This window comes from Eleutherodactylus coqui, chromosome 3 (assembly GCF_035609145.1).
Source record: "Eleutherodactylus coqui strain aEleCoq1 chromosome 3, aEleCoq1.hap1, whole genome shotgun sequence".
Taxonomy (NCBI): Eukaryota; Metazoa; Chordata; class Amphibia; order Anura; family Eleutherodactylidae; genus Eleutherodactylus; species Eleutherodactylus coqui.
Window position 1 is genome coordinate 272784814 of NC_089839.1, and position 26425 is coordinate 272811238.

Sequence of the window (26425 nt, forward strand, 5' to 3'; positions counted from 1 at the left end):
GTCTGCCATCACGCCTGCACGTTTGTGTAGGCATAGCTTTATGATGTGCACCCCCTTCCTCGCGGCGCAGAGGTGCGCCTCCTAATAAAGTTCCAGGATAAAACGTACTCCATGTCCTTCCTCGGGATGCAAGCGATCTCCATGCCAAATTTCATCAAAATCGCTTCAGTGGTCTAGCTGTGATAAGGGGACAGACAGACAGGGTTACTTTTCGCATTGATGATATTAGTATGGATTAAACCATTTAGGGGGGGGGGGGGTCTGACATGGGACCTCTGTTCTGCACAGTGTAATCTATATATACGATGTCTCCGCTCTCTTCTGCGTAGTGCTTAGATACTTGTATCGGACCTCACCAGACATGGGAGCTATGCAGCGAAATCTCCATGTGGGACGGGGTCTGACACTGGATTGGAAAGGGTTAAACAGGAGCCTGGCGCTGTGTGAATTAGCAGGTCTTTGTGGTTAGAAATGTAATGGATTCCTTACATTCATAAATTGACGGCCTTTGAATTGTCCATTTTTTGCGGTCTGTAACATTTCTTTCTACAATGGCGGGCAGAGCATTATTCCGTCTTTTTGTTCCCTTTGTACACTTTTGGAGCGTGCGTCAGTAATTAGCGGCCCCCAGTGTGAGATCTAATAGAGGTCACTCACGGGATACCCAGCTCTTCCCGCTTCACAGAGCTCGGCGGACCAATTATCGAGTGGTGTTCCTGTGAATATTATAATCGTGGGGAGGCCTCAACTCATCCGGATATTAAGAGAGCGGCTGGTGAGACCCCCATGTGTTTCTGCAGCAAATGAGGGGGTCTATCCGTTCGCTGCTGGGGGGCTCTGTGTAATGCACTTATGTACTTGCTCTGCAGCTTCTACTAATCACGTGTGTCCAGTAATGCAGAACGGTGTTAGACGGCATCAAGGCTGTTACTTTCTTGTACAGCGTTAAATGCTCTCCACATCCCGCACTCGTCCTCTGCGGACCGGTCTCTATCATCCATACCATGAAGGACAATCAGTGTAAATAGGTAAAGGAATCCATCTACTGTGCTTTACATTGTATTCTGCAATGAACTTTGTAGCAGATAATACAATTGTCAGCTATTGTTTTGGGCTTCGCTTCCCATCTTACCGCATTATAAACGTTCTTCCTTCTTTCTCTAACCGGTAGAATTACTTAATAATGACTGTGATTGTAGTTGTGAATGTCTTGGGTAAAGTTTCACTTACTAATGATAATGGAATCCTATTATAGCAGCAATGCTTTATTTTCTGATATGGAAATGGGTTTTCCTATTCCTATACTAGCAAGCTATGCAAATGAGTGATGGAATAATACCTCTATAGCGCCACCTACTGGAAGGTAGCTACACTATGAGACAATATTCATCCTTTCACTAGGTCTTGCAACATGACTAGGGATCTAATCAAAATCAGAGTTGTTTCCGAATACTTGCCCCTTATTACTGTACAGCAGGTTTCTGCTTCGCTAGCTGAGAGGCCCTCATTGTGAGGGAGACTTGTATAGGCCGTGCAATGCGCCTTGGGAAAAAAATGCAAATGAGTGATTGTATAATTCCTCCACAGTGCCACCTATTGGAAGGTAACTGCCTTATGAGTCAGTATTCATCTTGCAACATGACTTGAGGATATAAGTGAAATCTGGGTGCCCCTGTACATTTTGTTTTGGGGTCCTTGCCCCTCATTAGTGTGTAGTAGGGGTTGTTCTTCGCTAGCTGAGGGGCCATTAATGTGAGAGCACCACTAGAGTGAGGGAGACTTGTATTGGCCATGCAATGCTCCTTGGGAAAAAGATGCAAATGAGTGATGGAATAATTTCTCCACAGTGCCACCTATTGGCAGGTAGCTACTTTGATTTGGCTTGCATTCCTAGCCGTGTTGTTAAAAGATTGGGTATGGACTGATGGGGTAGTTTCCATCAGATAGGTGGCGCTGTGGAGGATTATTTCATCACCACCTTGCGGACGTACCCTATCCCAGAATCCCCTGCTAACGTATTGGAAAGGGTGTTTTTTTAACCAGATGATGGTTTTGAGAGCGGGCACGGAGCCCAGACGATGCGTGCTCGTATCCTGGCGCTGATCCTTCATCTCTTATGCCTGGAGAATATTAAAGCCCATCTTACGTGATGTATGTACTGTATTATTATATGTGCCAGTCTTGTAGATTATCTCGCCATTGCTGTTCGACTTGATTGAAGCACATTATTTCCGCTCCCTTCCTCCCCTATTGTTCTGCTGCATGTGTTATTACATGGCCTTGGAGCGCTGCTAGGAAACATGACATATTTTCTGCGGTAGCCGTAGTCACGGCAGGTGATATGAAACAATCGGTAAAGATACCCACGCAGCTTTGGCGCTGCTCTAGTCGCTTCCGTTGATTGAGCAGCTATATTTGCCAGCGCTTGTGGCACTGTTAGCGGGTGATCGGGCGGTGAGGATCCCGGAGGACGCGGTCACTGCGATCACTAGCACATTGCATGTGAGAATCTCGCTTGCCTAATGTGGCAGACGGCAGCGATGTGCGTTGGGCTGTGCGCTCGTTACTGGGGTGATATACCGGACGGCTGGGCACTTGCGCACCGCATGGACCATGTTGTTTTAGCATTTCTGCTTCAGTGTGACCAATATAAAGATTCCTCTCCCATAAAAGGGCTCATTGAGTCCTTCATTACTTCTTCAGACACTGTTTGTATTTCTGCATTTACGGCTTCTTTGTAGATTCGTTAACTCCTGAATGGCAGGTCTGCCCACTTATTGATTATTCTCCACATTCGTATCTCTGCATAACCGGGCGGGTTTGCATTTCGGGTATTTGCGAAGGCTTGGTGGCCGTCTCTGTAGGAGCCGTCATAAAAGAGAGGTAAAGGAGCCTTCTCATCACAGACCTCTCCTGTATTATAATAGACTCCATGGTGATCAACAGTGATCCTGACTGTCTGCACCGGTTGCATGGATATGGTATTATCTGGGTGTATCAGCGCTGCCTAAAGGCCCATTTAGACACAATTATCGCTCAAAAGCCGTCTTTTGAGCGATAATCGTTGTGTGTAACTGCACTGACTGTGCAGTTTTCGTTAAGCCGTCGCTCATTGTTGTCCTTTAGCGTGGTGAAAGACGATGATCAGCCTTATCAGGGATTCACAGCGGGATACAGCTGATACTATTGTTTCAGCTGTATCCCACTACCTGATAACAGGCTGGCTATGAAGAACAGAGTGGTCCAGCTGCATTCTCCATACCTGGCATGAAGCACTCGGATGTATTAACAGCTGGGCTCTCCGTGCAGAAAACATCTGGATGCAGAAGACAAGCGGGATCACCCCGCTTGTCTTCTGCATCCTCTGCTCCGAGCACTTGGCTGTATGACAGCTGGGGCCTCGGAGTGGGGAACAGCTGTATGCAGAAGAGAAGCGGGGACACCCTGCTTGTCTTCTGCATCCTTCGCTCCCAGAGCTCGGCTGTATAACAGCCAGCGCTCAAAGTGGGGGAACAGCTGTATGCAGAAGAGAAGCAGGCACACCCCGCTTGTCTTCTGCATCCTTCATCTTGAGCGATCATCTTGCACTGTAAATGACACAATGGTGATTACTCAAAAGTCGCTTGAGCGACATCTTTTGAGTGATTATCATTGTGTCTAAATGGGCCTTAGGGGAGAACCGCTGCTGGTTTGACGCTCTCTGCTCTTGCCCATAGAGGCATGTGGAAGGGGGGAGTGGAAATCAACCAAAGGGAAAAGGGCTATAATGATTTAAGGCCTGCTTTACATCTGTGTTGGAACCTCTCAGAGCCGGCTGAAAATAACGGAAGAAAACTCTGCATGCAGTACTTTTTTTTTTTTTTTCCATCCAAAAGCCGGGTAGCTGAGCGGAAAGCAGGTGGACCCCATTATAGACAAAGGGGTCCGTCCGTTGCTGTTCGGTTCAGTATCTGGATGGAACCGTTCGGCCCGCAGGGATTCCCCTCCCCAAACAGAATCCCCAGCGCATAAGACAAATCCTTCACACTTTTTTAGAAACACACGTTGAAAATTCTAATTGTGCTTCTTAGCTGTGAGGAGATCTTGAGGGCCGCAATGTTTTGGGAATTCTTGATAAATGTTTTTTTTTTAAAAAGGTTAACCAACTTTAGAAAAATGTAAAGAGAAAACAAAAAAAATGTTTTGTGTAAAGCAAAAAAAACCCCCAAAACTACAAAAACCAGTACTCAACTCTTGTTTGTACCAGCAATCCATTCGGTGGCTGCTGACCAATTGCAGCACCGCTCAGCGCTAGGAGTCATGATGCCAGCAGTGCATCACATGACCACTGTGGCCACTGATTGGCTGCAGTGATCGCCAGCAGCATGAAAGGTCACTGCTGTCTGCTTGTAAACAGATGCTGGATCACCGGGAAACCAGGGGGGAGTACTGGTTCTTTACTTTTTGGCAGAGGTTTTATATTTTTAGTAAAGCCTGCTAACCCTCTAATGCTTACTAACGTCCCATTCGTCTCCTGATGAGTGATGCCGGGTCACCTCCTTCTGACAGTCCTGTCCTCCACCTTTTTGTCTTGCAGTAACAGACGAAGACAACGTAAAACGTTATTTTGCCAAGTTTGAAGAGAAATTCTTCCAGACGTGTGAGAAGGAGCTTGCCAAAATCAACACCTTTTATTCAGGTAACTGGACTGAAGTTCCATCTGGGTCTGAGCCGTGGGAACATATGGACCCCTGGAACTGTAGCGTCGCTGCCGTGTCACTCCTCTGATGGATCTATTGCTTATACATCTCCAATGCTAATATTAACCTTCATTAATTACATTAGTAAAGGGCTTTTCCAGTTTTGTAAAATTGCTAAACTTTGCTCAGAACAGGTCATCAACAACCGATCAGTAGGGATCCGTCACTTGGAGCACCAGACGCTGAGCTGTTTGCTGAGCCGCTCTCACTGTGTAGATCAGTAGACTTCATACATTTTGCAGCAGCCCGGCATGGTATTGCAGGCAGAGTTGCCATTCAGTTCATTAGGAGCTGTGCCTGCAATACCATACTGGGCCACTGCAAAGTGTTCAGTGCTATACACTTCCTGCTCCATACAGGCGGACTGGTGAACAGCTGATCGTCTGATATTATTAGCCAAGGGAGGGTCCCTACTGATCAGCTCTTGAGGGCCTATCCTGGAAAACCACCTTTTAAAGATAATCGTGTGTTTTATTACAGAAAAGTTGGCGGAAGCTCAGCGACGCTCAGCGACCTTACAAAATGAGCTGCAGTCTTCACTGGATGCACAAAGGGAAAGCAGCCGGTTACCAGCCCTCAGGCAGCGGAGGAAGGCTGTCTTCACCCTCTCACATGAGGAAAGAGTCCAGCACCGAAATCTTCGAGACCTGAAACTGGCTTTCAGCGAGTTCTATCTCAGCCTAATTTTACTGCAGAATTACCAGGTACAAGATGGCCGCCCAGCCTAACGAACGGCTTATTTAATGTAGAATGAGATAGCTTTATTAGTCTGACATAATGTGATTGGTTCCCGATTACTAAACAGAATTAGAAGTTATTCTCTATCCACAGGATATGGAATAACTTGGTGATCGGTGGATTCTCACTGCTGAGACCCCCACCATTCCTGAGAATAGCTGCCTAATGTCCCCCCGTGCTCCTCACTGCAGACTGACTTACCGCACTTCCCACAGTGAGGAGAGCGACTGGAGCGATTTTCACGCAAGTGCGCTGCCGCTTCATTCATTTTCAGTGGGACTGCGGAGATATCTGAGCATGGTTTTTTTGTCAGTCCCACTGAAATGAATGAAGCGCCAACTTCGCATGCTCAGCCAGCGCTTCATTCAGTGTGACGTCACTGTAGGTGGGAGAGGCATCCTCACAGTGACAAGAAGAGGGGGACGGAACCCCCATTCTCGGGATCGGTGAGGGTCTCAGCGGTGAGACTCCCACCGATCAACAACTTATCCCCTATCCTGGAGACCGCCCATGTGACACACAGTGGCGGGAGCCAGACCTAAGAAGAGCCCCTCCAGACAAAGGAAGGAAAGTCTGGAATAGTCAGTGGGACCGAGGCTGCAGAGCCGTGTAATCAGTCCTTCTGGCTGTACCCATAATGTGTCTGCCAGGTCTCCTCTCTAGTGGCATCGGGCACATGTATATAGACCACCAGTATACTTGGCTTCAGTGTGCATGCACTCAGTGCTGCCGGACTCGGCTCAATCCAGGTTTAACTTCTCTTCCTATGTAATACTGGAATCTTTAGAAAACCAACCCCACTTTGCATAGTGGCATGCTGGCCGTTCAGCGGCTCCAGAGCTGCTGACAGCGTTCCCTTTAGAAGGAATAATAGAACAGGACATTATTTCTCATATTCTAATATAAGATATACTGGTAATTTCTCTACACACATTCTAACATATTTCTACCTCCAGTGCCCGATCTGTGTTCTCGTTGTAAAGTATATTCTGTGGGCAGTCTGCCGATTAGGTTTTAGTTGGCATCCTATAACTTTTGTGTCAATTCTTTGTAGTTGGAGCATTTTCTGCTTCTGTTGTACTCCTGGTTTGCACTGATAAGTACCTCAAGTTCTCACAAAACTGCAAGTTTCCACAAGTCTTAACCCTTTCCAATCCACTGCCTGACGTCTTCCTACATTCTGACTGAAGCTTGTACAGCTCCAATGTCAGAGGACGTCCGACGGAGTATTATTACCGTCTTTTGCCAGCCACTCTGCTATCGGAGCCTCTCTGACGCGCACACACCAGCTTTACCCAGCAGATGGCACCGTTGTGTAACAGCAAAAAGAGAAAGCCTTTTAGGAAATCTTGAATCCAAAATCGGTTTGGAAAGGGTTAATAAGAAATGTTCCTATAACACACATAACTACAAGCGAAGACCGTATATAGATAGGAATATATCAACGACTTACCGTTTTGTGACTCACCTGTATAGCGTTTCTATAATATTTTGTTTCCCTTTGTCCTCACTGCTTTCTTAGCACTTTTCTACACAGGAAGTCTGTAACTTTGGTTTGGACGGCAGTGATTGGTCTTTGTGGTTGCTCTGTTCCTACGAGCGTCATGGCTTCCATTCCATTTATGACGGAGGCATGACAGCAAGCCCGGATCCTTATGGACGCCGTTGACTTATAATGGGGTCCTTCCAATTTCCATAGAGGATCTGGTGTTTTGAACTACAAAACCAGCACTGCCGACTATCAGAAAGCCTCATGACTCCAAGTGCGAAGAGGGTTGGATTGGGTGGAACATTATGTTCTCTTTAATTTCATGCATAAAACTAGTTTGTTTTTTCCTTCACTTCTAGAATCTCAACTTCACAGGGTTCCGCAAAATCCTAAAGAAACATGACAAGATCCTGGACACCGGTCGAGGCGCAGACTGGAGAGTGGCTCACGTGGAAGTGGCGCCATTCTACACCTGCAAAAAGATCAATCAGTTGATTTCTGAGACGGAGGTATTTCTGAAGATGCGTTACTGCTCAGCAGGATTTGTACACGCCTAATGTTCGCGACTCATGCGTCTTTCAGTTGATGCGCGCATAAAAGTCAAACGACAATCAGCGTGTGTAAACAGGCAGTCGTTCATCTGAATGGATGCGGGCGGTTAGAAGCCATCTCTGGCGCGCTCCGCCTCCATTCACTGAATGATCATCTCTCGTGTGGAAAAGGATGTGAAGTCCTGAATCTGTTATGGCCATTGTATGTTCCCATTACTCCGGACGCAGAAGAATCTGCAGCGGTCATATTCTGTTCATTAAAGTCGCTAGTTTCAGCAGTGATGCTGCCATGAACGGCTCGTGGCCGCTGAAGCCAGTGATTAGTTGAGCGGTCCCATGTATAACAAACTACATGTGACTGCTGCAACCTCTTCAGAAGTCCGATCTGCAGAGATAGATGGGCCGTTTGAGGCGAGTACTGCTTATTTTTTAAGTCCTGGGATACCCTTTAAACTGCGTTTAGGTGTATGGTCACCAGATTTCATGCATCGCGGTACTTTGAGCCCTTAGGGGTTATCCGATTTACTTAAAAAATAAATAAATAATAATAAATTACCGCCAGGTGCAGCTGTCAGAACATGCCAAATACAGTAGTGCTTACCTGTCCTCAGCCCGGCGATCCAGCGCAGCAGCCCTGGTCTCTGACAGCGGAAGTCAGGTGGCTGCCACCTGCCAATCAGAGGCCACATAATATGATGCTATGAACAGATAAGCCAGTATATAAGAATGTACAACGCTACTAACAGTCTCCAATGTTCCAATGTGTGGGATTTCATGGCAAATATGCAGCAAAATCCTAATGTAAGAAATGCCTGTTTCGCACAGATTTGCTGAAATACTTGGCAACGTGTGGAATATCCTAAAGCACAATTAACACTTTTCAGCGGGATTATATATTTTTGCATTGATGGCTGCTGTTTGGCTTCTTTTTAATTTTTCTCTACTTTTCTTCCCAGGCTGTAGTGACCAACGAACTAGAAGATGGAGACCGGCAGAAAGCTATGAAACGTCTGCGTGTGCCGCCACTTGGAGCCGCCCAAGTGAGTCATTTGTGTTGGTGAAGAGCTCGCGCTTCTCCATATCATCTCTCCAAGAATACAAAATATTCAGTCACACTGTTTTGGAAGAACAAGTCACTTTGGAGGATCTGAGCGGCATTATTTGCTCCAATGTACAGGATATGGCTTAGTATATTACAAAGTAGTATGACTTCATTCTGCCCTCTAGTGGCACGCAAGAGGGATAGGCAGGCAAATACAAACAGATGCTGGTGTTTATATGGTTTATGCTGGCATATAATATAGAGAGATGCACACTTCTTATCTTAAGCGCATCCCAGCTCATCCGTGCATCTACACAGAAATGTACCAGCTGGGCACTGGCATAGATTTAGAATACCATTTAGGACCATTTCTGGTGTAAATTAAATATGTCGGTTTGGAGAGGCCATACCCCTTCCTGACAGGCCACGCCAGCTTTTTGGGAAAATGTCATGAGGCAGAGTGGCCTTCAGTTTAAAAAGCTCCAAACTACACCAAAAAAGCGTTGATAAATTTCCCGCAGTGTATTTTGTGTGTGTGTATATCTATATGTGCATACATACATACATACATACATACATACATACATACATACATACATACATACATTATTTTTTTTTTAGCTCCAGCATGCTTCGAGCCCATGTCGGGTGTCATCTTGAGCTGCCAGCTTCCTCCACCCATCTGCCGCTGACTAACAACTTTCCTCCCATGTACAGCTGTCAGTCAGGGGCAGAGGAGCCGGCAGTGCATGAATACACCGGGTTCCACTCTCAGCTTGTAGTGTGTGCTGCAACTAATAAAATGTAAGTTTAGCCAAACTATACCATAGTCATACATAAAAAATACACGTCATAACAGCGTGCCTGTCACTACTGCGTGTATAAGGCCTCCTTCCCGCGGACGGATTTCCGCCGCGTATTGCCCGCAGCTATTAGGTTCTATTGAACCTAATAGCTCAATGCTTACGGTGCGGAATTCCGCACCGTGAAATCACCCGCCCTCACCCGCGGCATGCTCTATTTGCAGCGGGTGTACGCGCGGACGGCTTCCATTGCAGTCAATGGAAGCCGTCTGTTCACGCTATCTTCTGTAGCACAGCGGAAGATGGCGTGAAATCGCCTCTCTGCCTACCGCCGCCACGTCATATGACACGGCCGGCCGGCTGGGGGAAACCGTGACGGGCTCCGCCGCAGGAATTCCGCGGCAGAGCCCGTCACAGCTGTGTTACAGCCGGCCTTAATGCGCTATGCAATGAATGTTTTACAGAACACTAAGTTTACAGAATCTGCCATTTTCTGATGACACAGAAATTACACTAAAAAATAGCATTTAAGGGTACGTTCACATGTTTCCTCAGTGAAAAATCTGCATCCAAACTGCGTCAAAATATGCACCAACAGTGCGGATTTTGAGGCGGATTTATAAAATCTGCACTATTTCTGCTAAGTGTGAGCGTACCCTGAAGAAGAGGAAACTCCTGTGTTTTCACAGCTGGATCGGCACTTGGCTGTTACCTTGTCTAGGTGATCACTGATTATGGTCTCTCTATTTGCACAGCCCGCTCCGGCCTGGACTACATTCAGAGTGGGACTATTTTGTGGTATATTTATTGTCTTGAACTGTGCGGTTGTTTATACAGGTCAGTGCCTTCGCCTTACTACATGTGAGTGTTACAGCAGTGCATGGTGTATGTTTACAGGCCTCTAAGCTCCATGTCCCTTCTCCCAGGTTATAAGAAGTATGACATTGGGGATGTGTGGCCCTTGGTGAGGATCTACAGGGGTGGGTTTCTGCTGGTGGAGTTCCTTTTTCTGCTTGGCATCAATACATATGGCTGGCGGCAGGCCGGGGTCAACCACGTCCTTATATTTGAACTAAACCCACGTAACAACCTCTCCCATCAGCATCTTTTTGAGGTGAGCATTAATTCATCTGTCGTGGGCTGAATTCTAGGTAATCCAGTCATTCCTATTTAACATGGAAAGTTGTATGAAATTGAACATCTGTGTGAATTGACGACCCACGTACATAGTTTTTTACATAAAATTCTTGGTACGGACATTTCTGAGATGCAATCATGACTAATGCACTGTGAAGCATGTTGGATGTGTCATTTTTTGGCATCATCTTCTTTCTCCCTATTGTATGTTTCAGAAATGTCTCAATTTGGTATCTTATAGTAAGATATGAACCGCAGAGCAGTATTATAGCTCTGCCTAATAGTAAAGATTTACATGCCATCCATAGTCTGTAGAAATAGATGTACTGCAACCATTATAACCTTGTATAGTAGTTATCTTTTGGATATTGAGTATATATGCTAGAAATGTTTATATGCCTGCAATTGAAGCCCCTGCAATTAAAGTGGTATTTCGGGCATTTAAAAAAAAAAATGTTCTCCATTGATGACCGACAGGGACCCTCGGCTCCGATCCCCGCTGATTGACAGAGCCACTGTCGTCATGGTCAGCACAGGAAGCAGAAAGTGCTGGACATAATGCAACGGCCTGGGTTAGTACTGCATTACAGCTCTTTTGAATTCAACTGGAGCTGGGCCTGCAATACCAACCTGGGCCACTGCTCTGCGGTCAGCACTTTCTGCTTCCTGTGATGACCACAGTGACAGCACCCTCGGGAATCAGGTGATTGGTGGGGATCTAAGTGGCAGGTCTCCACTGATCATCTATTGATGACCTATTGGTCATCAATAGAGGAAATAAAAAACATCCTTGAATACCCCTTTAAAGGGGTACTTTAATTTTTTTTTTCTTTTATTGTTTACCCTCTAAGCCTTTCCTCCTTATGTGTCCTTCAGATTGCAGGGTTCCTTGGGGTGCTGTGGTGCCTCAGCCTTTTCGCCTGTGTCTTCGGATATCATATCCATTTGCCAATGCAGGTGAATCCATTGATCCTGTATGGTTTCATGCTGCTCTTCCTCATTAATCCCACTAAAACCTTCTACTACAAGTCTCGCTTCTGGCTGCTTAAGTTATTGGTAAGTTCAACCACTGGTTTATGTTCTGGTTTTGTATCTCCACTCCTCCCATCTGATTCATCCCTGTATATCATTAATTGTCTGCGGCCCTCATCCCACATGTGGAGTTGTGGCATTCATGTTGCTCTTGTTCTTTATTCTGAGTCTACCTCTTCCCGTTTCACCTAGTTCCGAGTGTTCACCGCCCCTTTCCACAAGGTGGGCTTTGCTGATTTCTGGCTTGCTGATCAACTCAATAGTCTGGCTGTGATCCTCATGGACCTGGAGTTTATGATCTGCTTCTACAGCTTTGAATTGGAATGGGATAAGTCGCAGGGTCTCATCACTGGAGGTAAAGCTGGCATTTTTCTTTTCTTCTTTTTTTTTTTTTTTCTTCCCAAGGTTGTGAAAAATATCACAAATTAAGGAGTTTCCGGTGGAGAAAGATTCCCCTAAGTGTCATCTAAGTGGTGCTATAAATACTTCTGCAGACACTTGTCAGAGCCGTGACATTAATGGTGGCTCTCATGTACAGGACTGTCTTGGAGAGGAATGCAACACAAAACTCATGAAATGGTTACTGTATTTAATTATAACAGGTTCTCTCTTTGCATTTAATGGGGTTGTCTCGCAATGGACATGTATCACCCATCCAGAGAATAGGTGGTAAGTGTCTGATTGTTGTGGGTCCCGAGCTCCCTGTTCCTCCTCCACTGCACGCCTATGAATGGCACGGAGGTTGACCATGCATTCTGCTGCCATCCCAGTCTACATGGTTGACAGATACAGTGTAGCACAACACTCGACTGCTTATGTTGGCCCTACAGACATCGAATGGAGAAGCAGGATGCATGCTCAACCGCCGCTCCATTCAAACTCCTTCTCAATGCAGTCGTGCAGGTAAAGGCAACGCAGGACTCCGGACCCCATTCTAGTGATCGATGCTTTACCCGCAGTGGGGCACTCGATCAGACATTCATCACCTATTCTGTGTAAAGCTGATCAATATTCATTGTGGTGTAATTTGAATACATGTTGAGTATTTCGTATTATTCAGTGGGTTTGCTAAAACATGCTCTGCTCCTTTATTAATAGCCACCGGGAAGTGTAACACGTATTCGTATGGCGTTCGTGCCGTGGTTCAGTGTATCCCAGCCTGGCTGCGCTTTATCCAATGCCTGCGACGATACAGGGATACCAAAAGAGCTTTCCCCCATCTGGTGAACGCCGGGAAGTATTCCACTACCTTCTTCATGGTGACGTTCGCTGCCCTCTACCAAACACACAAAGGTAACTGTGAGCTTGTTCTCCCTGCGGAAGGTAAAGTTCGCGGACCCTGCCGAATACCTTTAGGTTTCCACTACCTGACCCATACAAGTCTAACTTGGCTGTGCGGTGAGAGGACGATTGTGTATCCTTAGGGCTCATTCACACTGCACTTTAAAGAATTGTACAGAGAAGGCGATTCTATACATTTCTGCAATAGCTGTTATCAGCCTATTCTGTACAAAACCTCTGTTCACCTGCAGCTAGGTGAAGAAAAGGCTGAAAAATCCGTCTTCAGCTGCTGTAACGGCTTGACTGAAGAAGGCGCTGCAGCTGTGCCTGTCTATATGAGCGTTTTTATTAAGAAAGGTTTGTTTTATATTTATTAATTTTTAACCCTACTTTGTCCTCCTCTGCCCCACTGTTCAGTCTCCCTGCATTGGAGTTATTCTTTAGCGGCTCTGTTCCTGGCGTGGTGAAGGAAAAGCCGCTCTATGCTGCAGATGGCGTCTCCCCTCCACAGCGCCGCTCCATGCCGGACCCCATGCACTGTCAGGGGCTCAGTGCATCAGATTGTGACATGCTGTGCTGTAAACCCGATACACTAAGACCCTATCAATGCATCAGGTCTGGTAGGAGAGGAATAACACAAGCGCTAGGAAGGACAGAAACAGGAACAAAGTGGGGTTAAAAATGTAATAAAATAGGGGGGGGGGGGGCTTGGGTGAGGATGTCAGAGCTCCCGCTATAGATCCTGGCTATTATCCTGGACCCAAGGTATTGCACTACAGCAGAGCGTATATAGCTGATGGACTACCTTGTAGACGTCGGTGGGCCCTCCGGGCGCTTTCATGCACCATGACTCTTCAAGTACTACAGCAAAACGGGGGAAAGCCGGCGGCTGAGAAAATCAAGGTATAACAGACCACATGTCCAAATAAGACTGGGGCAGAGATTCTGCTGCAAAACTGGGTACCTTTGCCAGAACCGGTTACCATGCAAGGGGACCACGGGAGTCTCATACAGAGCAGAGCTGCTGAGCCGGGCAGGGAGTGTCCCTGAAAACAGGGAGTGCTGGAGAGTGGAGGGGAGTAGGCCCGCCGGAAGCAGATGTCACCACAGCGCATCAGAGGCATTAACTGGAAATGAAGGGACGCTCTAGTGGCAGCTAATAAATGTAACACTGCATAACATACACTGCAACTACAAGTGTGTTCATTGCAAAAAAATGGCATCTCAGGCACAATATGCAAAGGATCCGGCAGTGGAGGATCAGATAGGGCCACTAAAACGTGATATGAGCCGACTGGGTCAGACTTGCCAATCTGTTAGGTAAAATAGGTGACTTGGAAAATTGCTCGCTACGTAATAACGTTTGCGCCGTCGGCCTTCCTGAGCAACTAGAGGGTAATAACTGAGTTTCAGGTGTTCAACTTACATTGATGTGTGGCGGACCGATGTCCTGTTGGCGCTTCATAAATCGATCCCGTTTCACAGCTTTTTTCCATAAAATTGATTCTGAGGGGTGTTTTTGTTTACATTGTGAATTGTAACTATTTCTGTCTTCTTATCCCACATTATATTCCGCATCCTTACAATAGTGGAGTTATGCACCAGATGCTAGAATCTGTGCCGGATATACCGGGTGTTCCTGTACTGTTGGTAGGCGACTTCAACTCCATCATTGCCCCTTACTGGGATAGGGGACTTATAGGCGAGGGAGGCTTAACTCCATTGGGACGCCTTTTGCAAGAAACCCTCCTTAGGGATTTATGGCGGATTAAAAATTAGTCCAAGGAAATCAATGGGTTAAAATTAAAAACGCATATTCTGTATTTTAATAGTTCAAATGTGCGTACTTGATCTGTGTTTCTTTTATCTGTTTCTGCAACTGACTAACAGCAAAGAAAAAGTTGATCTTTTACCAAGAAATAGAACAAGAGTGCAGACTTAAAGCGAAGCACTCCTAAATGGGGAGCAGCAATGGGAAGAATTGTAAACACAGCCGTCCGGATTTCATACACCAGTGTGAATGAGTCCTTAGGAAAACCTCAGCCTTCCAGTATTGAGTGGCGGAATGCAGGGGGTCTTGTAACTTGGATATTTTGGTTTGGCTGGCTTCCCTAGTCATATTGGAAAGCTGGTTTAAAGGTCAGATATTGACTCGCAGGACAGCTATCTTTTCAATAGGTGGCGCTGTGCAGGATTACTCTATCGCTAATTTGCAAGACATAGAAATGAAGTATTCTTTACTATGTGGATCAGTTCAAGTATATTGCTAAATTTGGTATTGTACTGCCCTCTAGTGACGAGATCATAGTAGTGTTTGCTTACGGATGTATCATGAAAGAAAATCTATCTGGAAGACAAAGGGGAAGGTTCCCTCAGACAGGCTTAAACTGAGTGCTTATTAATAAATCTGGCACACTTTGGTCTATTTAAGGCTGCAAAATGAGCGAGCATCGGTTTTTTTTTTGGTGATTTCTGCACCATTTTTTGGCATCAAAAACCTAATAAATTTGTCATCAAGCTGTCGACCATGGCCACTAAACCCCGCCTCCTTTTTATTGTCACGTTTGAAAAGGGGCAAATGCAGAGGAAAGTTGCTAATTTTAATATGATTATAGCGTGCGCCAAAATTTGACTTTTACTCTGCAAAACTGGTGCAAATAAAAGAAGTTCTCTTAACCCCTTGAGTGGCGGGTTTCCTACCACCCTGTCGTGCCCACCAGGGCAGGTTTTTTAAAATGGTCTAATCATTGAATTTCAACTAATTTTGCAGTTGCGTCTGAAGAGCCATAACTTTTTCATTTTTCCATTGACACGGCCATATGAGGGCTTGTTTTTTGCAGGATAAGTTGTGATTTTTTTAAACAGGGGGGAGGAAAAAAAGAAATGGGGAAAAAAAGGGGCCATGTCATTAAGGGGTTAAATAATGTATTAACTTCCTTCTCTGGGTCATTACGACACATGGATACCACATGTGTGATTTTGATTTTTGATTTTTTACAAAGTAAAGGGAGACAAGTGTTTTTATTTATTTAGTTTTTTATAATTTTTTTTTTTTTTGTCCCTTTAGGGGACTTCCACAGGGACCCATCAGGACCCCTGATCACATTCCAGGGGTCCGATGGTGACAGCCCTTTACATGCTGCAGTCACATAGACTGCAGCATGTAAAGGGTTAACACAGCAGAGATCGGAGGTTTTCTCTGATCTCTGCTGTAAGAGCTGGTACCTAGCTGCCCTTTGACAGCCAAGCACTAGCTCTCCCTGCCACAGAGACCATCCGCTTGCTTCTGACAAGCCAATGGTCTCTATGGCAACCTGTAAACAAAGCAGGAGATTGCCGGCAGATCGGCAATATCTTCTGCTCGTTTTTCAAAGCCCTTGCTTTGTTCTCTGTGGGTCTGTGCAGGCAGAGCACAATGCTACAGCTTGTGGCATTGTGCTCTGCAGCTCCCATAGTCATACATAGGCCGGAAATCTTCCGGGCTATGTCACTATCGGCAGTGGAGCTCGTCCCGGAAAATTTCCGGGCGTGCCACTCAAGGGGTTAAAGGGTTTTTGTTGGGCCGTGTGCATTTAAAGGGGATGTTTGCAAAAAACATTCCAAAGTTATGTATCAGAAGATGAAATCTGTGAAGTGCTCAGAGTTGTGAAACTACTACAGAATTGTGTTCTGGGGTATCACTATTTTAACTCTTTCCATTTAGAAATGGCTAGAGGTTTGATTTCCCAGTATAAAATAATGTGAACGGTAATGTGTTTTTTCCCTTAGCTCAGAGTCACTCGGACGCTCAGGTGTTTTTCTACCTTTGGATCATCAGTTACTTCATCAGTTCTTGTTATACTCTAATATGGGATCTGAAAATGGACTGGGGTCTCTTTGACCGGAATGCGGGTGAGAACACCTTCCTACGAGAGGAGATTGTATACCCTCAGAAGGTAGGAGCGCTGCCAGTATCACATTCTTCTCTGTTACTTTCCAACCAATGGCTTAAATTCTAATGACCATATTTTTCCAGGCATACTACTACTGTGCGATCATCCAAGACGTTATCCTCCGTTTTGCGTGGACCATACAGATCTCCCTCACACACTTAAACCTTCATAATAGTGCTTCAGATATTATATCCACCGTCCTTGCTCCTCTGGAAGTCTTCCGGTAAGAACCTGAATGACCACCTACATAGAAAAAGGAATCAAGAAAACAATAATTGCTTATGCCTTCAGGTGTCATAATATAGATACATAGAAAGTAAACCGTATATACTGATCACCTTCAATTACTTGAATCCATTTAGGGTTGGGAGATTTGGCCAAAAATGAAAATATTTTTTTTCCCATCCTCTTTTCAATCTTAATGTCAATTTTTCTTTGTATTGTTGCTAAATAAACTGAAATTGCCATAATACCTACTTTTTTTTACATAAGGGAATCGCATAGATAGCAAAGTCTTAATATATACAGATTATCAGAATTGTAGGGGACAATTCTAGTAATCACTACTTATTAAGGAAGCGCTGTTTATGTGATTCCCTTATGTATAAGAATAGGGTATGAACTCTACCTGTATACATGTGATGGGTGGGGTTCTACACCCAACAGTCATCCAAAAAACCCCATGTACTTTAAATGCACACATCACAGCCTCCATATACTGTCCTCCCCTGCTCCTCAAAGCCTCCATATCCTGGCCTCACCTCCGTCACAGCCTCCATGCACTGTCCTCACCCCCATGGCGGCCTCCATGCACTGTCCTCTCCCCCCATGGCAGCCTCCATGCACTGTCCTCTCCCCCCATGGCAGCCTCCATGCACTGTCCTCTCCCCCCATGGCGGCCTCCATGCACTCTCCTCACACCCCCCCCCCTTCATTTCGGCCTCCATGCAGGCTGCACGTACTGCCCCACCCCACCATTGCAGCCTCCGTGTACTGCCTTCTCTCCCCCACCATTGCAGCCTCTGTGTACTGCCTTCTCTCCCCACCATTGCAGCCTCCGTGTACCGCCTTCTCTCCCCACCAGCCTTCTCTCCCCACCATCGCAGCCTCCGTGTACCGCCTTCTCTCCCCACCATCGCAGCCTCCGTGTACCGCCTTCTCTCTCCACCGTCGCAGCCTCCGTGTGCCGCCTTCTCTCTCCACCGTCGCAGCCTCCGTGTGCCGCCTTCTCTCTCCACCGTCGCAGCCTCCGCGTGCCGCCTTCTCTCTCCACCGTCGCAGCCTCCGCGTGCCGCCTTCTCTCCCCACCGTCGCAGCCTCCGCGTGCCGCCTTCTCTCCCCACCGTCGCAGCCTCCGCGTGCCGCCTTCTCTCCCCACCGTCGCAGCCTCCGCGTGCCGCCTTCTCTCCCCACCGTCGCAGCCTCCGTGTGCCGCCTTCTCTCCCCACCGTCGCAGCCTCCGTGTGCCGCCTTCTCTCCCCACCGTCGCAGCCTCCGTGTGCCGCCTTCTCTCCCCACCGTCGCAGCCTCCGTGTGCCGCCTTCTCTCCCCACCGTCGCAGCCTCCGTGTGCCGCCTTCTCTCCCCACCGTCGCAGCCTCCGTGTGCCGCCTTCTCTCCCCACCGTCGCAGCCTCCGTGTGCCGCCTTCTCTCCCCACCGTCGCAGCCTCCGTGTGCCGCCTTCTCTCCCCACCGTCGCAGCCTCCGTGTGCCGCCTTCTCTCCCCACCGTCGCAGCCTCCGTGTGCCGCCTTCTCTCCCCACCGTCGCAGCCTCCGTGTGCCGCCTTCTCTCCCCACCGTCGCAGCCTCCGTGTGCCGCCTTCTCTCCCCACCGTCGCAGCCTCCGTGTGCCGCCTTCTCTCCCCACCGTCGCAGCCTCCGTGTGCCGCCTTCTCTCCCCACCGTCGCAGCCTCCGTGTGCCGCCTTCTCTCCCCACCGTCGCAGCCTCCGTGTGCCGCCTTCTCTCCCCACCGTCGCAGCCTCCGTGTGCCGCCTTCTCTCCCCACCGTCGCAGCCTCCGTGTGCCGCCTTCTCTCCCCACCGTCGCAGCCTCCGTGTGCCGCCTTCTCTCCCCACCGTCGCAGCCTCCGTGTGCCGCCTTCTCTCCCCACCAGCCTTCTCTCCCCACCGTCGCAGCCTCCGCGTGCCGCCTTCTCTCCCCACCGTCGCAGCCTCCGCGTGCCGCCTTCTCTCCCCACCGTCGCAGCCTCCGCGTGCCGCCTTCTCTCCCCACCGTCGCAGCCTCCGCGTGCCGCCTTCTCTCCCCACCGTCGCAGCCTCCGCGTGCCGCCTTCTCTCCCCACCGTCGCAGCCTCCGCGTGCCGCCTTCTCTCCCCACCGTCGCAGCCTCCGCGTGCCGCCTTCTCTCCCCACCGTCGCAGCCTCCGCGTGCCGCCTTCTCTCCCCACCGTCGCAGCCTCCGCGTGCCGCCTTCTCTCCCCACCGTCGCAGCCTCCGCGTGCCGCCTTCTCTCCCCACCGTCGCAGCCTCCGCGTGCCGCCTTCTCTCCCCACCGTCGCAGCCTCCGCGTGCCGCCTTCTCTCCCCACCGTCGCAGCCTCCGCGTGCCGCCTTCTCTCCCCACCGTCGCAGCCTCCGCGTGCCGCCTTCTCTCCCCACCGTCGCAGCCTCCGCGTGCCGCCTTCTCTCCCCACCGTCGCAGCCTCCGCGTGCCGCCTTCTCTCCCCACCGTCGCAGCCTCCGCGTGCCGCCTTCTCTCCCCACCGTCGCAGCCTCCCATTTCTGCTCTGCTCCCCTTCCTGCACACCCCACTTCATCCCAATCTGTTATTAGACCTGTCCACCGGGGGGCAGTGATGATCTCTGTTTGATTATTGTGACCAAAATTTGAGCTGTGCCACAGTAAAATGACGATTACTTGAATTAATTTGATTAATTGCCCAGCATCCACTCTCTCACCGCCCAGCACAAAACATATTGTGCCGTTTGCATCATAGTATAGCTAAGAAGAAAGATTCCAGCACTTTATTCATGAGCCCCGCGCGCTTCCTACCTCCCTCACCAGTGATTTATGGCCCTGTGATGTATCTGGAAGCATCAGTGGCCTTCAGTCATTAATGAGGATGGGTTGGGGAGAGGTAGGGGAGCGCTGGCATGCAAACAACTTTCTATGAAGAACGTCTTTTGTTCGTCTTTATTGAAGTATTGGTTAAAGTCACAAACTTGATTCAGACATTAACTAGAATAGGACCCGTGCGCAATACTTGTGGTACATCAGCTGTCCCATGCAGTGCGCATTTGCTTCTCCAAGGTTGCTCTCCGATCGAGCGGAGGAGTATGCATGCATAACTACTTTAACCCTTTATTGGCAAAGCACCTTAAATCTACACAACACTTAGTCCTGGGCTTTAAACCCGTGCTATAGTAAATTTACGGCGCTGGTTTAAAGCTCTTTCAGTCTTGCAGTACTGCAGGTCGGGTATTTATGCCACACGGTGAACAACATAAAAGATCATTTAAAAAATGTCAGAAATGCTATTTTTAGTCAGATCACCTTTCAAATAAATGCAATTAAAGGTAATCAAAACGTTGCATGTACCCCAAAATGGTATCAGTGGAAAGTACGACTCTTCCTGCAAAAACAAAAGACCTGAAATAGAGCGTAGATGCAAAAATAAAATCGGTTTTATGGGTCTTGGTATGTGGTGATAGAAATTCGATTTTTATTTCTTTTTCATTGTGTAAAAGTAGTAAAACATGTAAATTAAATACATTTGGTATAGAATGAAGGGAAAAGGTTTTTCATGCGCACCACAGTAAACGCCATTAAGATCTATTCTAGAATTGCTGTGTGTTGCTACTCCTACCTCCCAAAAAGCAGAATAAAAAGTGACGAGAGTCATCTGCAGCCCAAAAACAAGCCCTCATATAGCTATGTAAACAAAAAAACTAAGTAATGGCACTTTCAATACGACGACAATAAATTAAAAATAGCTGGGTCGTTAATGTATTAAATAGGTCAATCAGGAAGGGGTTAATATATTCACTTTGATTCTCTGATATTATGGATGTTTTAGCCAAAGGAACAGTAAAGGCCCATTTAGACACACCGATTATCGCTCCTAAGATGTCTTTTAAGAGACTTTTGAGAGATAATCGCTGTGTGCCTTTAATCACACGGTGATCGCTCAAACATTGAGCAATCACTTTACGCTCCGAGCAGGGGATGCAGAAGCCCCCCCCCCCCCTCCCGCTTGTCTTCTGCATCCACCACCTGTTGCCAGCTCGGAGCGCCCGGCTGCTATACTGTGTCCCCATCCTTCTCAACGTGGGGTCACTGCCCTCCCATAGTGAGGAAGAGACTAAATGGAGCACTGGTCGTGTAAGTGCAGCGGTACTCCAATCACTTTGAATGGGACTGCCGATTACCTGAGCGGCACCCGCTCGGGTATTTCTGTTCCTCCCATAGAAATAAATAATGTGCCTACTGTGCATGCTCGGCCAGTACTCCATTCAAAGTGACGTCACTACGGGGGGAGAAACAACCTCCAGGAGAGCCAGACACGGAATTTTTCAGAACACTGGGGGTCTCAACTTGCTGACTGATGGGGTCCCACTGCTCTTCCTTATCCTATGATTAAACATTCCTAGGAATCATTTGGTACACGGTTCACCTGTTGGATAAATGTTCTTGTATGCTTATAACCTTGTCTGAGTCGTCCTTTCCCTTCTCTGACCCCTAGTCGCTTTGTGTGGAACTTCTTTCGACTGGAGAACGAGCATCTGAATAACTGTGGTGAATTTCGTGCCGTACGCGATATCTCTGTGGCCCCTATGAATGCTGATGACCAAACCCTGCTGGAGCAGATGATGGATCAAGACGATGGCGTCAAGAACCGAGCCAAGAGCAAGACATGGAAAAGAAGCCAGAGCATATCCTTGCGCAGACCTCGCCTGTCCTCCCAGTGAGTGAAACAACTGTTATACCCAGACGGTGCCACACGATATGCGGGTAATGGCCTATTTACACGTCACGATTATCGCTCAAAATTCATTCAAACAAATGACTTTTAGCGATGATCAGGCAGTGTAAACGCAAAAAATCTCTTACCATTTGTTTATTGGTTCTTATCGCTGCCTTTCAGTCATTGAAAAACTATTGCTGGATCACCAGCGTCTCATTCCGTGTAAGTGCAATGCGCTCAGTGCTTCACATAGAAGGTGACGTGCTGAGCGAGAAGCCTCTTAGTGTAAACACTCTGCACGAGCGCTGACGACCTTAGCCGTGATGTCAGCGCTTGTACAGTCGTTGACAGGCCAGTCCGCTTGTGTAAAAGGGCCGTAACCAACACTTCTCCACTGTTACTTCAGATTGATCAGTGTGTAACATGACACGCTGGACTGTCGGTGGCCTTTAGAATCAAGTGTGGCACTCTGGTTATTCATCACAAGTCTATATTATTTTGGGATGTGATAACCTTGCATCCCGTTTTCTAACCAGTGATTTGGGACCATAATTCTTTATGTCACCATCGAATTCTTTCTAAACTCTGAAAAGTACAGAAACTAATTCTTGTTCCCCACAGACTGTTGTCAGATAGCAGAAGAGATGAGGCTCGGGCAGTTGTTTTTTGACTACTAAGTGTGGAGTTGTGCAAGATATTTGTTGGCCGAAACAACATGTCTGACAGCTTTCCAAAATATTTGGGCAGCCGTAAAAGTTTGTTTACACTTGACGACTGGCGGGCAGATAAACACCCGACAGCCATACCCCTGACTATCACTGCTGTGCTTTATACTGGAGCGATAGTCTACAAATGAATGAATGTGGAGCAGGTTGGGGATAGTTCTGGCCCGCTGGCCTTCATTCACTCTAAACAGAAATTGCTCATAGTTTGAGGAAGAAGCCGCTCAGCAGCTGTTCCATATCAGTGTGCTGGAATGGAACGATTAGCGACTTCTTAATGCCCTCTCGGTGGTCATGTGTATACAGGCCAGCAGTGGCCCAAAATCGCTCATTTGAGTTCTTATTAAGGCAACTATCGGCCCGTGTAAAGGTAACTTAAGTGGGAATTTGCTCTTTAAGGATGCAATGAGATTAATTGGCCTAGAGATTTTTGTAAACAATTAATAGGGCAATTCATGATGACATCTTTTCTATTGTGTCTCCCAGGAGTAAAGCCCGAGATGCCAAGATCCTGATTGACGACACTGACGATGAAGCCAACACATGAAGCCATTACTGCTTTCAAAAATTCACTCTCCAAACCATCTTTTTCAGGCGTTCATCCCCCTTCCTGGCTTCTTTTTATCCTTTCTTACCGCACCGCATCATTACGGGGCTGGCCTCCTGCACGCCCGCTTAACCCCGTTAAACGATTTTGGTCCCACCACAATTTATCTGCAAGGGTAACAAAAGAAGCCAAGGACAGGCCTTTTCGATACCAAGTGTACCACGCTGAAAAGGACTGTCGAGAGTTGGTGGGCGGTCAGATCACCTCTCCACCAATTCTCCAATCTTATTGCTTGCCTGATTTCAAAAAGACTTGAATTGATTTCTTTGGCTGTGGTGCCACATCCAGCGACCTGTGCTGGGCTGCCGGTTCTAGTCACGGCCCATCATCTTTGTCTTACATCCTCCTCACTGTGTCCCTTCCTTCACTTCCCTACTCATTGTTTGTTTGCAGTTATTGATATTTTGTGTTCCCACCCCCCCAGCAGTGCTGGAAGGGGTCCCAAAGAAAAGGGGCTGGGGGAGTGACCAGAACTTAGAGATATTAACTCTCTCTCTTCATTTAAACTATCATCAGTCCATTGTTTTAAACCAAAGTTTTTTTGTTTTTGTTTTCGTTGCTTTCTTCGACCTTCTCTTTCCATTTGCTGATCTCTTTTTGCTGGACGTCTTCAGATCCTCCATGCAAACACTAGTGGTGCGCAGCCACCTCCGCGTCCGACAGAAGCCAGTCCTGCCAAAGGGGCCTGTATTCTGCTCTTTGTAAGAGCTGAGCACTCCCTGTCATAGCCTCAACAGCCTGCACTTAGGGAAGTGTGCCTAACCATTTTGCTGCTGAGTAACTAGAACCATGGGGGGGTAAAAAAAATGGGATTACAGGCCTCCTAGAGCAGAGTGGTTTACAGCTAAACCTTCTTCTATACTACTGCCAGACAAGTGACATGCAAGCAAATGTATCTTGAAATGCATACGTGTCTCAAGTATTCTATGTGACTTCTATAAGTGCAGGCTCCTACTTGTCCAACTGTTTCATTGCTGCCTTCTTGGGTTTCTTACCCACATTTGCCAGCAGACCTCCCCACAAGGGCTGACAATAGGGAACCAGTCTTAAACCCCAATCCCCTCCTTATCCCAGTACTGCAGTGGATGCACAAGGCATCATTTTAGAAAGGGGGGCAGCGAAATGTAATAATGCATCAATTTTTAGAAACCAGTGCTTGGCTTTGAAGAGTTCATTCTCACCTTCTCCATGAGACAGGTTCTGAAGTACGACGGTGCTGCCCCCCCCCCCCCCTCTTTCATACCGGTTTGCTTTTCTCCAGTTAGTGCAAGGACAATCTTTTGAACTAGACCTCTGCTTGGTGACAATTTTACCTCTACAAGAGTCTGCCTCTCTCAGCACTTCTTCCTCCTCCTTCATGAGTTTAAGGGAACACGTAGGAGAAGGCAGTGCTAAGAGATCCCGAGGATTGTGACCGCTGCTTCGTCTCGCTGTAGCTGTATATGTGCATTGCTGTTCAGCTTGGCTTCTTTTGTCCGTGCGCATGCTTCGTTCCTTCCTTCTGGGTCACCGAAGGAAGACTTTGTGTTTTTTCCTTAGAAAGGAGCTCAGCCGCTGAGTATAGGGAGAGGGCGCCCTCACGCTTAGTAGCCCTAACTGTTTACGACTGTTCATTGTGGGAACGATCCATTCAGAAAGAGTTTGGGACTATTATCCCATTGAGATCACTAACGGAAAAGTAATCGATTATTCTGCATCGAGTATTTAACAACCCAGGACTTAATAGATAACAGTCAACCGTATTGAATGGCCAACCGCAGGGTTGGGTGTTTGATGCAAGAATCTGGAGTCCTTATGTTCCTGCCACATTTATATATATATTGTATAATAACATTGCCGTCTTGGGCTTTGTTGGTTACATTCCCTAATATAATAACCTACTGTTTACTTGGAATAGAATGCTAGAAATTGGAGGAATACCTGGATGGATAAAGCAAAATTGCAAGATGGCCACCTTGCCGTTTCAACATCGGGCTTGCACCTTTGTGGTCCATAGGGGTGCTGTTGTGGATAAGCTTCATGATTTTTTTTTTTGGACAGGACTGGTCCACTGTGTTCTGCACACATCCGGAGAGAACGGACTACTCGCTCCAACGGTCAACTAGAACAGGAGCTCCCTCCCTGACTCAGGCACAGGCCTCGCTCAAGCTTGGTAGCTGTGATGTAACCAATGTGTTCTTCTCGTGTAAGATGTGATGTAAGTCCGTGCAGCAAGGGAATCGTGTCTGGAAGAGGAATGTGGAATATCAGGGAATTAAGGGGAATTAAAGCACACTCCGTCCCTCCCTGCTTCCCTCTCCAGCTCTCTGTCCCCACTGTGAAGCTCTCTTCCTGCTAGATGTCTTCAATATCAGCACTGTGACTTGTTCTTTCTGGTGCATTCCTATGTCGTGTCCCCCTGCACCCCACATCTTCTTTGATCTTCTTTCTTTTCCTTCCACTTGTGCTTTTTCCCGACCTCTCTCCTCTCCACGCCATGCCTGTCGCCCCTCCTTCCTTCTTTCCAACCACCCTGTTCTCTCTGAAAATGAAGAACACGGGGCAATCCTTGCTTGCTCTTCTCTGTGGCTGTGCTGATAGATTTTATTTCCCTTCGATGGATATTAAGAGTACTTTTTTTTTTAATACTGTGGAGTACTTTCTGGTCAGTAGGAACATTCGGCACAAAGTGCTTCTGGTTTGTAGATTGTATAAAACAAGTTTATGTGGCTTTATGTGTTTTTATTTTTTTTTTTGTTTTTTTTCTTTTTTTGTCTTTTTGGTAAAAGAAAAAAAGAAATGATTGCGTTGTCTGGTTGAATTTTTTTTTAACGGATTGGGATTTTAAGAGACCCTTGTCACTTACTTTTAGCACTATAAGCTAAGCTTATGGGCTAAAAAGTAGGTGAAGCGCGGAGTCCGGGGATGTCAGTGTTATATTGTCGTCCCCGCTAGAAGCCATCGCTCAATGCATTGAGTGGTGCTGCCAAGTAGTCCGCCTGTTCTAGTACTTAGCAGCGCTGCTCAATGCATTGATCGGCAGCTTGCAGCGCTGACACTGGTGAGGGGGTGGGTGACGGGGAAGGTAAGTATAAGACTTAAATCCCTGGACTCAGCGCGTCACCTACTTTTAGCACATAAGCGTTGTTTATACTGCTAAATGTAGGTGACAGAGTCTCTTTAAACGTCAACAAGTTTTAATGTCGAAGGTGCAGCTTCAACTACGCCTTACAATGTACACGATGGACAATAAATACCAGCGCCGCACTCCACCTATGAGATGGTATAAGATGGGAGCAGCAGTTAGCATGGGACTCCTAAGCGTCACACAAAATAATGTGCGAAAAAGCAGCTACAACTACATCAAGACCAACCATACGCTAATGCTGATCCTCACTAGGACTTGTGAGTCTGACTGAAATAAAAGCTGAACCACCACTGTGTATAA

At 47.2% G+C, this 26425-nt stretch overlaps 1 protein-coding gene across 1 annotated transcript in view; it reads left to right on the forward strand.

Moving 5' to 3' along the window:
- Window positions 1-25780, forward strand: part of XPR1 (xenotropic and polytropic retrovirus receptor 1) — a 130416-nt gene extending 104636 nt beyond the window's left edge. Inside the window, exons 3-15 of the mRNA XM_066597435.1 lie at window positions 4577-4678; window positions 5220-5443; window positions 7326-7475; window positions 8474-8557; window positions 10118-10199; window positions 10289-10476; window positions 11376-11555; window positions 11724-11886; window positions 12630-12824; window positions 16581-16747; window positions 16828-16967; window positions 21448-21669; window positions 22878-25780. Coding sequence (XP_066453532.1) covers window positions 4577-4678; window positions 5220-5443; window positions 7326-7475; window positions 8474-8557; window positions 10118-10199; window positions 10289-10476; window positions 11376-11555; window positions 11724-11886; window positions 12630-12824; window positions 16581-16747; window positions 16828-16967; window positions 21448-21669; window positions 22878-22938 — 1958 coding nt within the window. The 3' untranslated portion in view covers window positions 22939-25780. The remainder of the gene's footprint in view (window positions 1-4576; window positions 4679-5219; window positions 5444-7325; window positions 7476-8473; window positions 8558-10117; window positions 10200-10288; window positions 10477-11375; window positions 11556-11723; window positions 11887-12629; window positions 12825-16580; window positions 16748-16827; window positions 16968-21447; window positions 21670-22877) is intronic.
- Window positions 25781-26425: the final 645 nt, after the last annotated feature.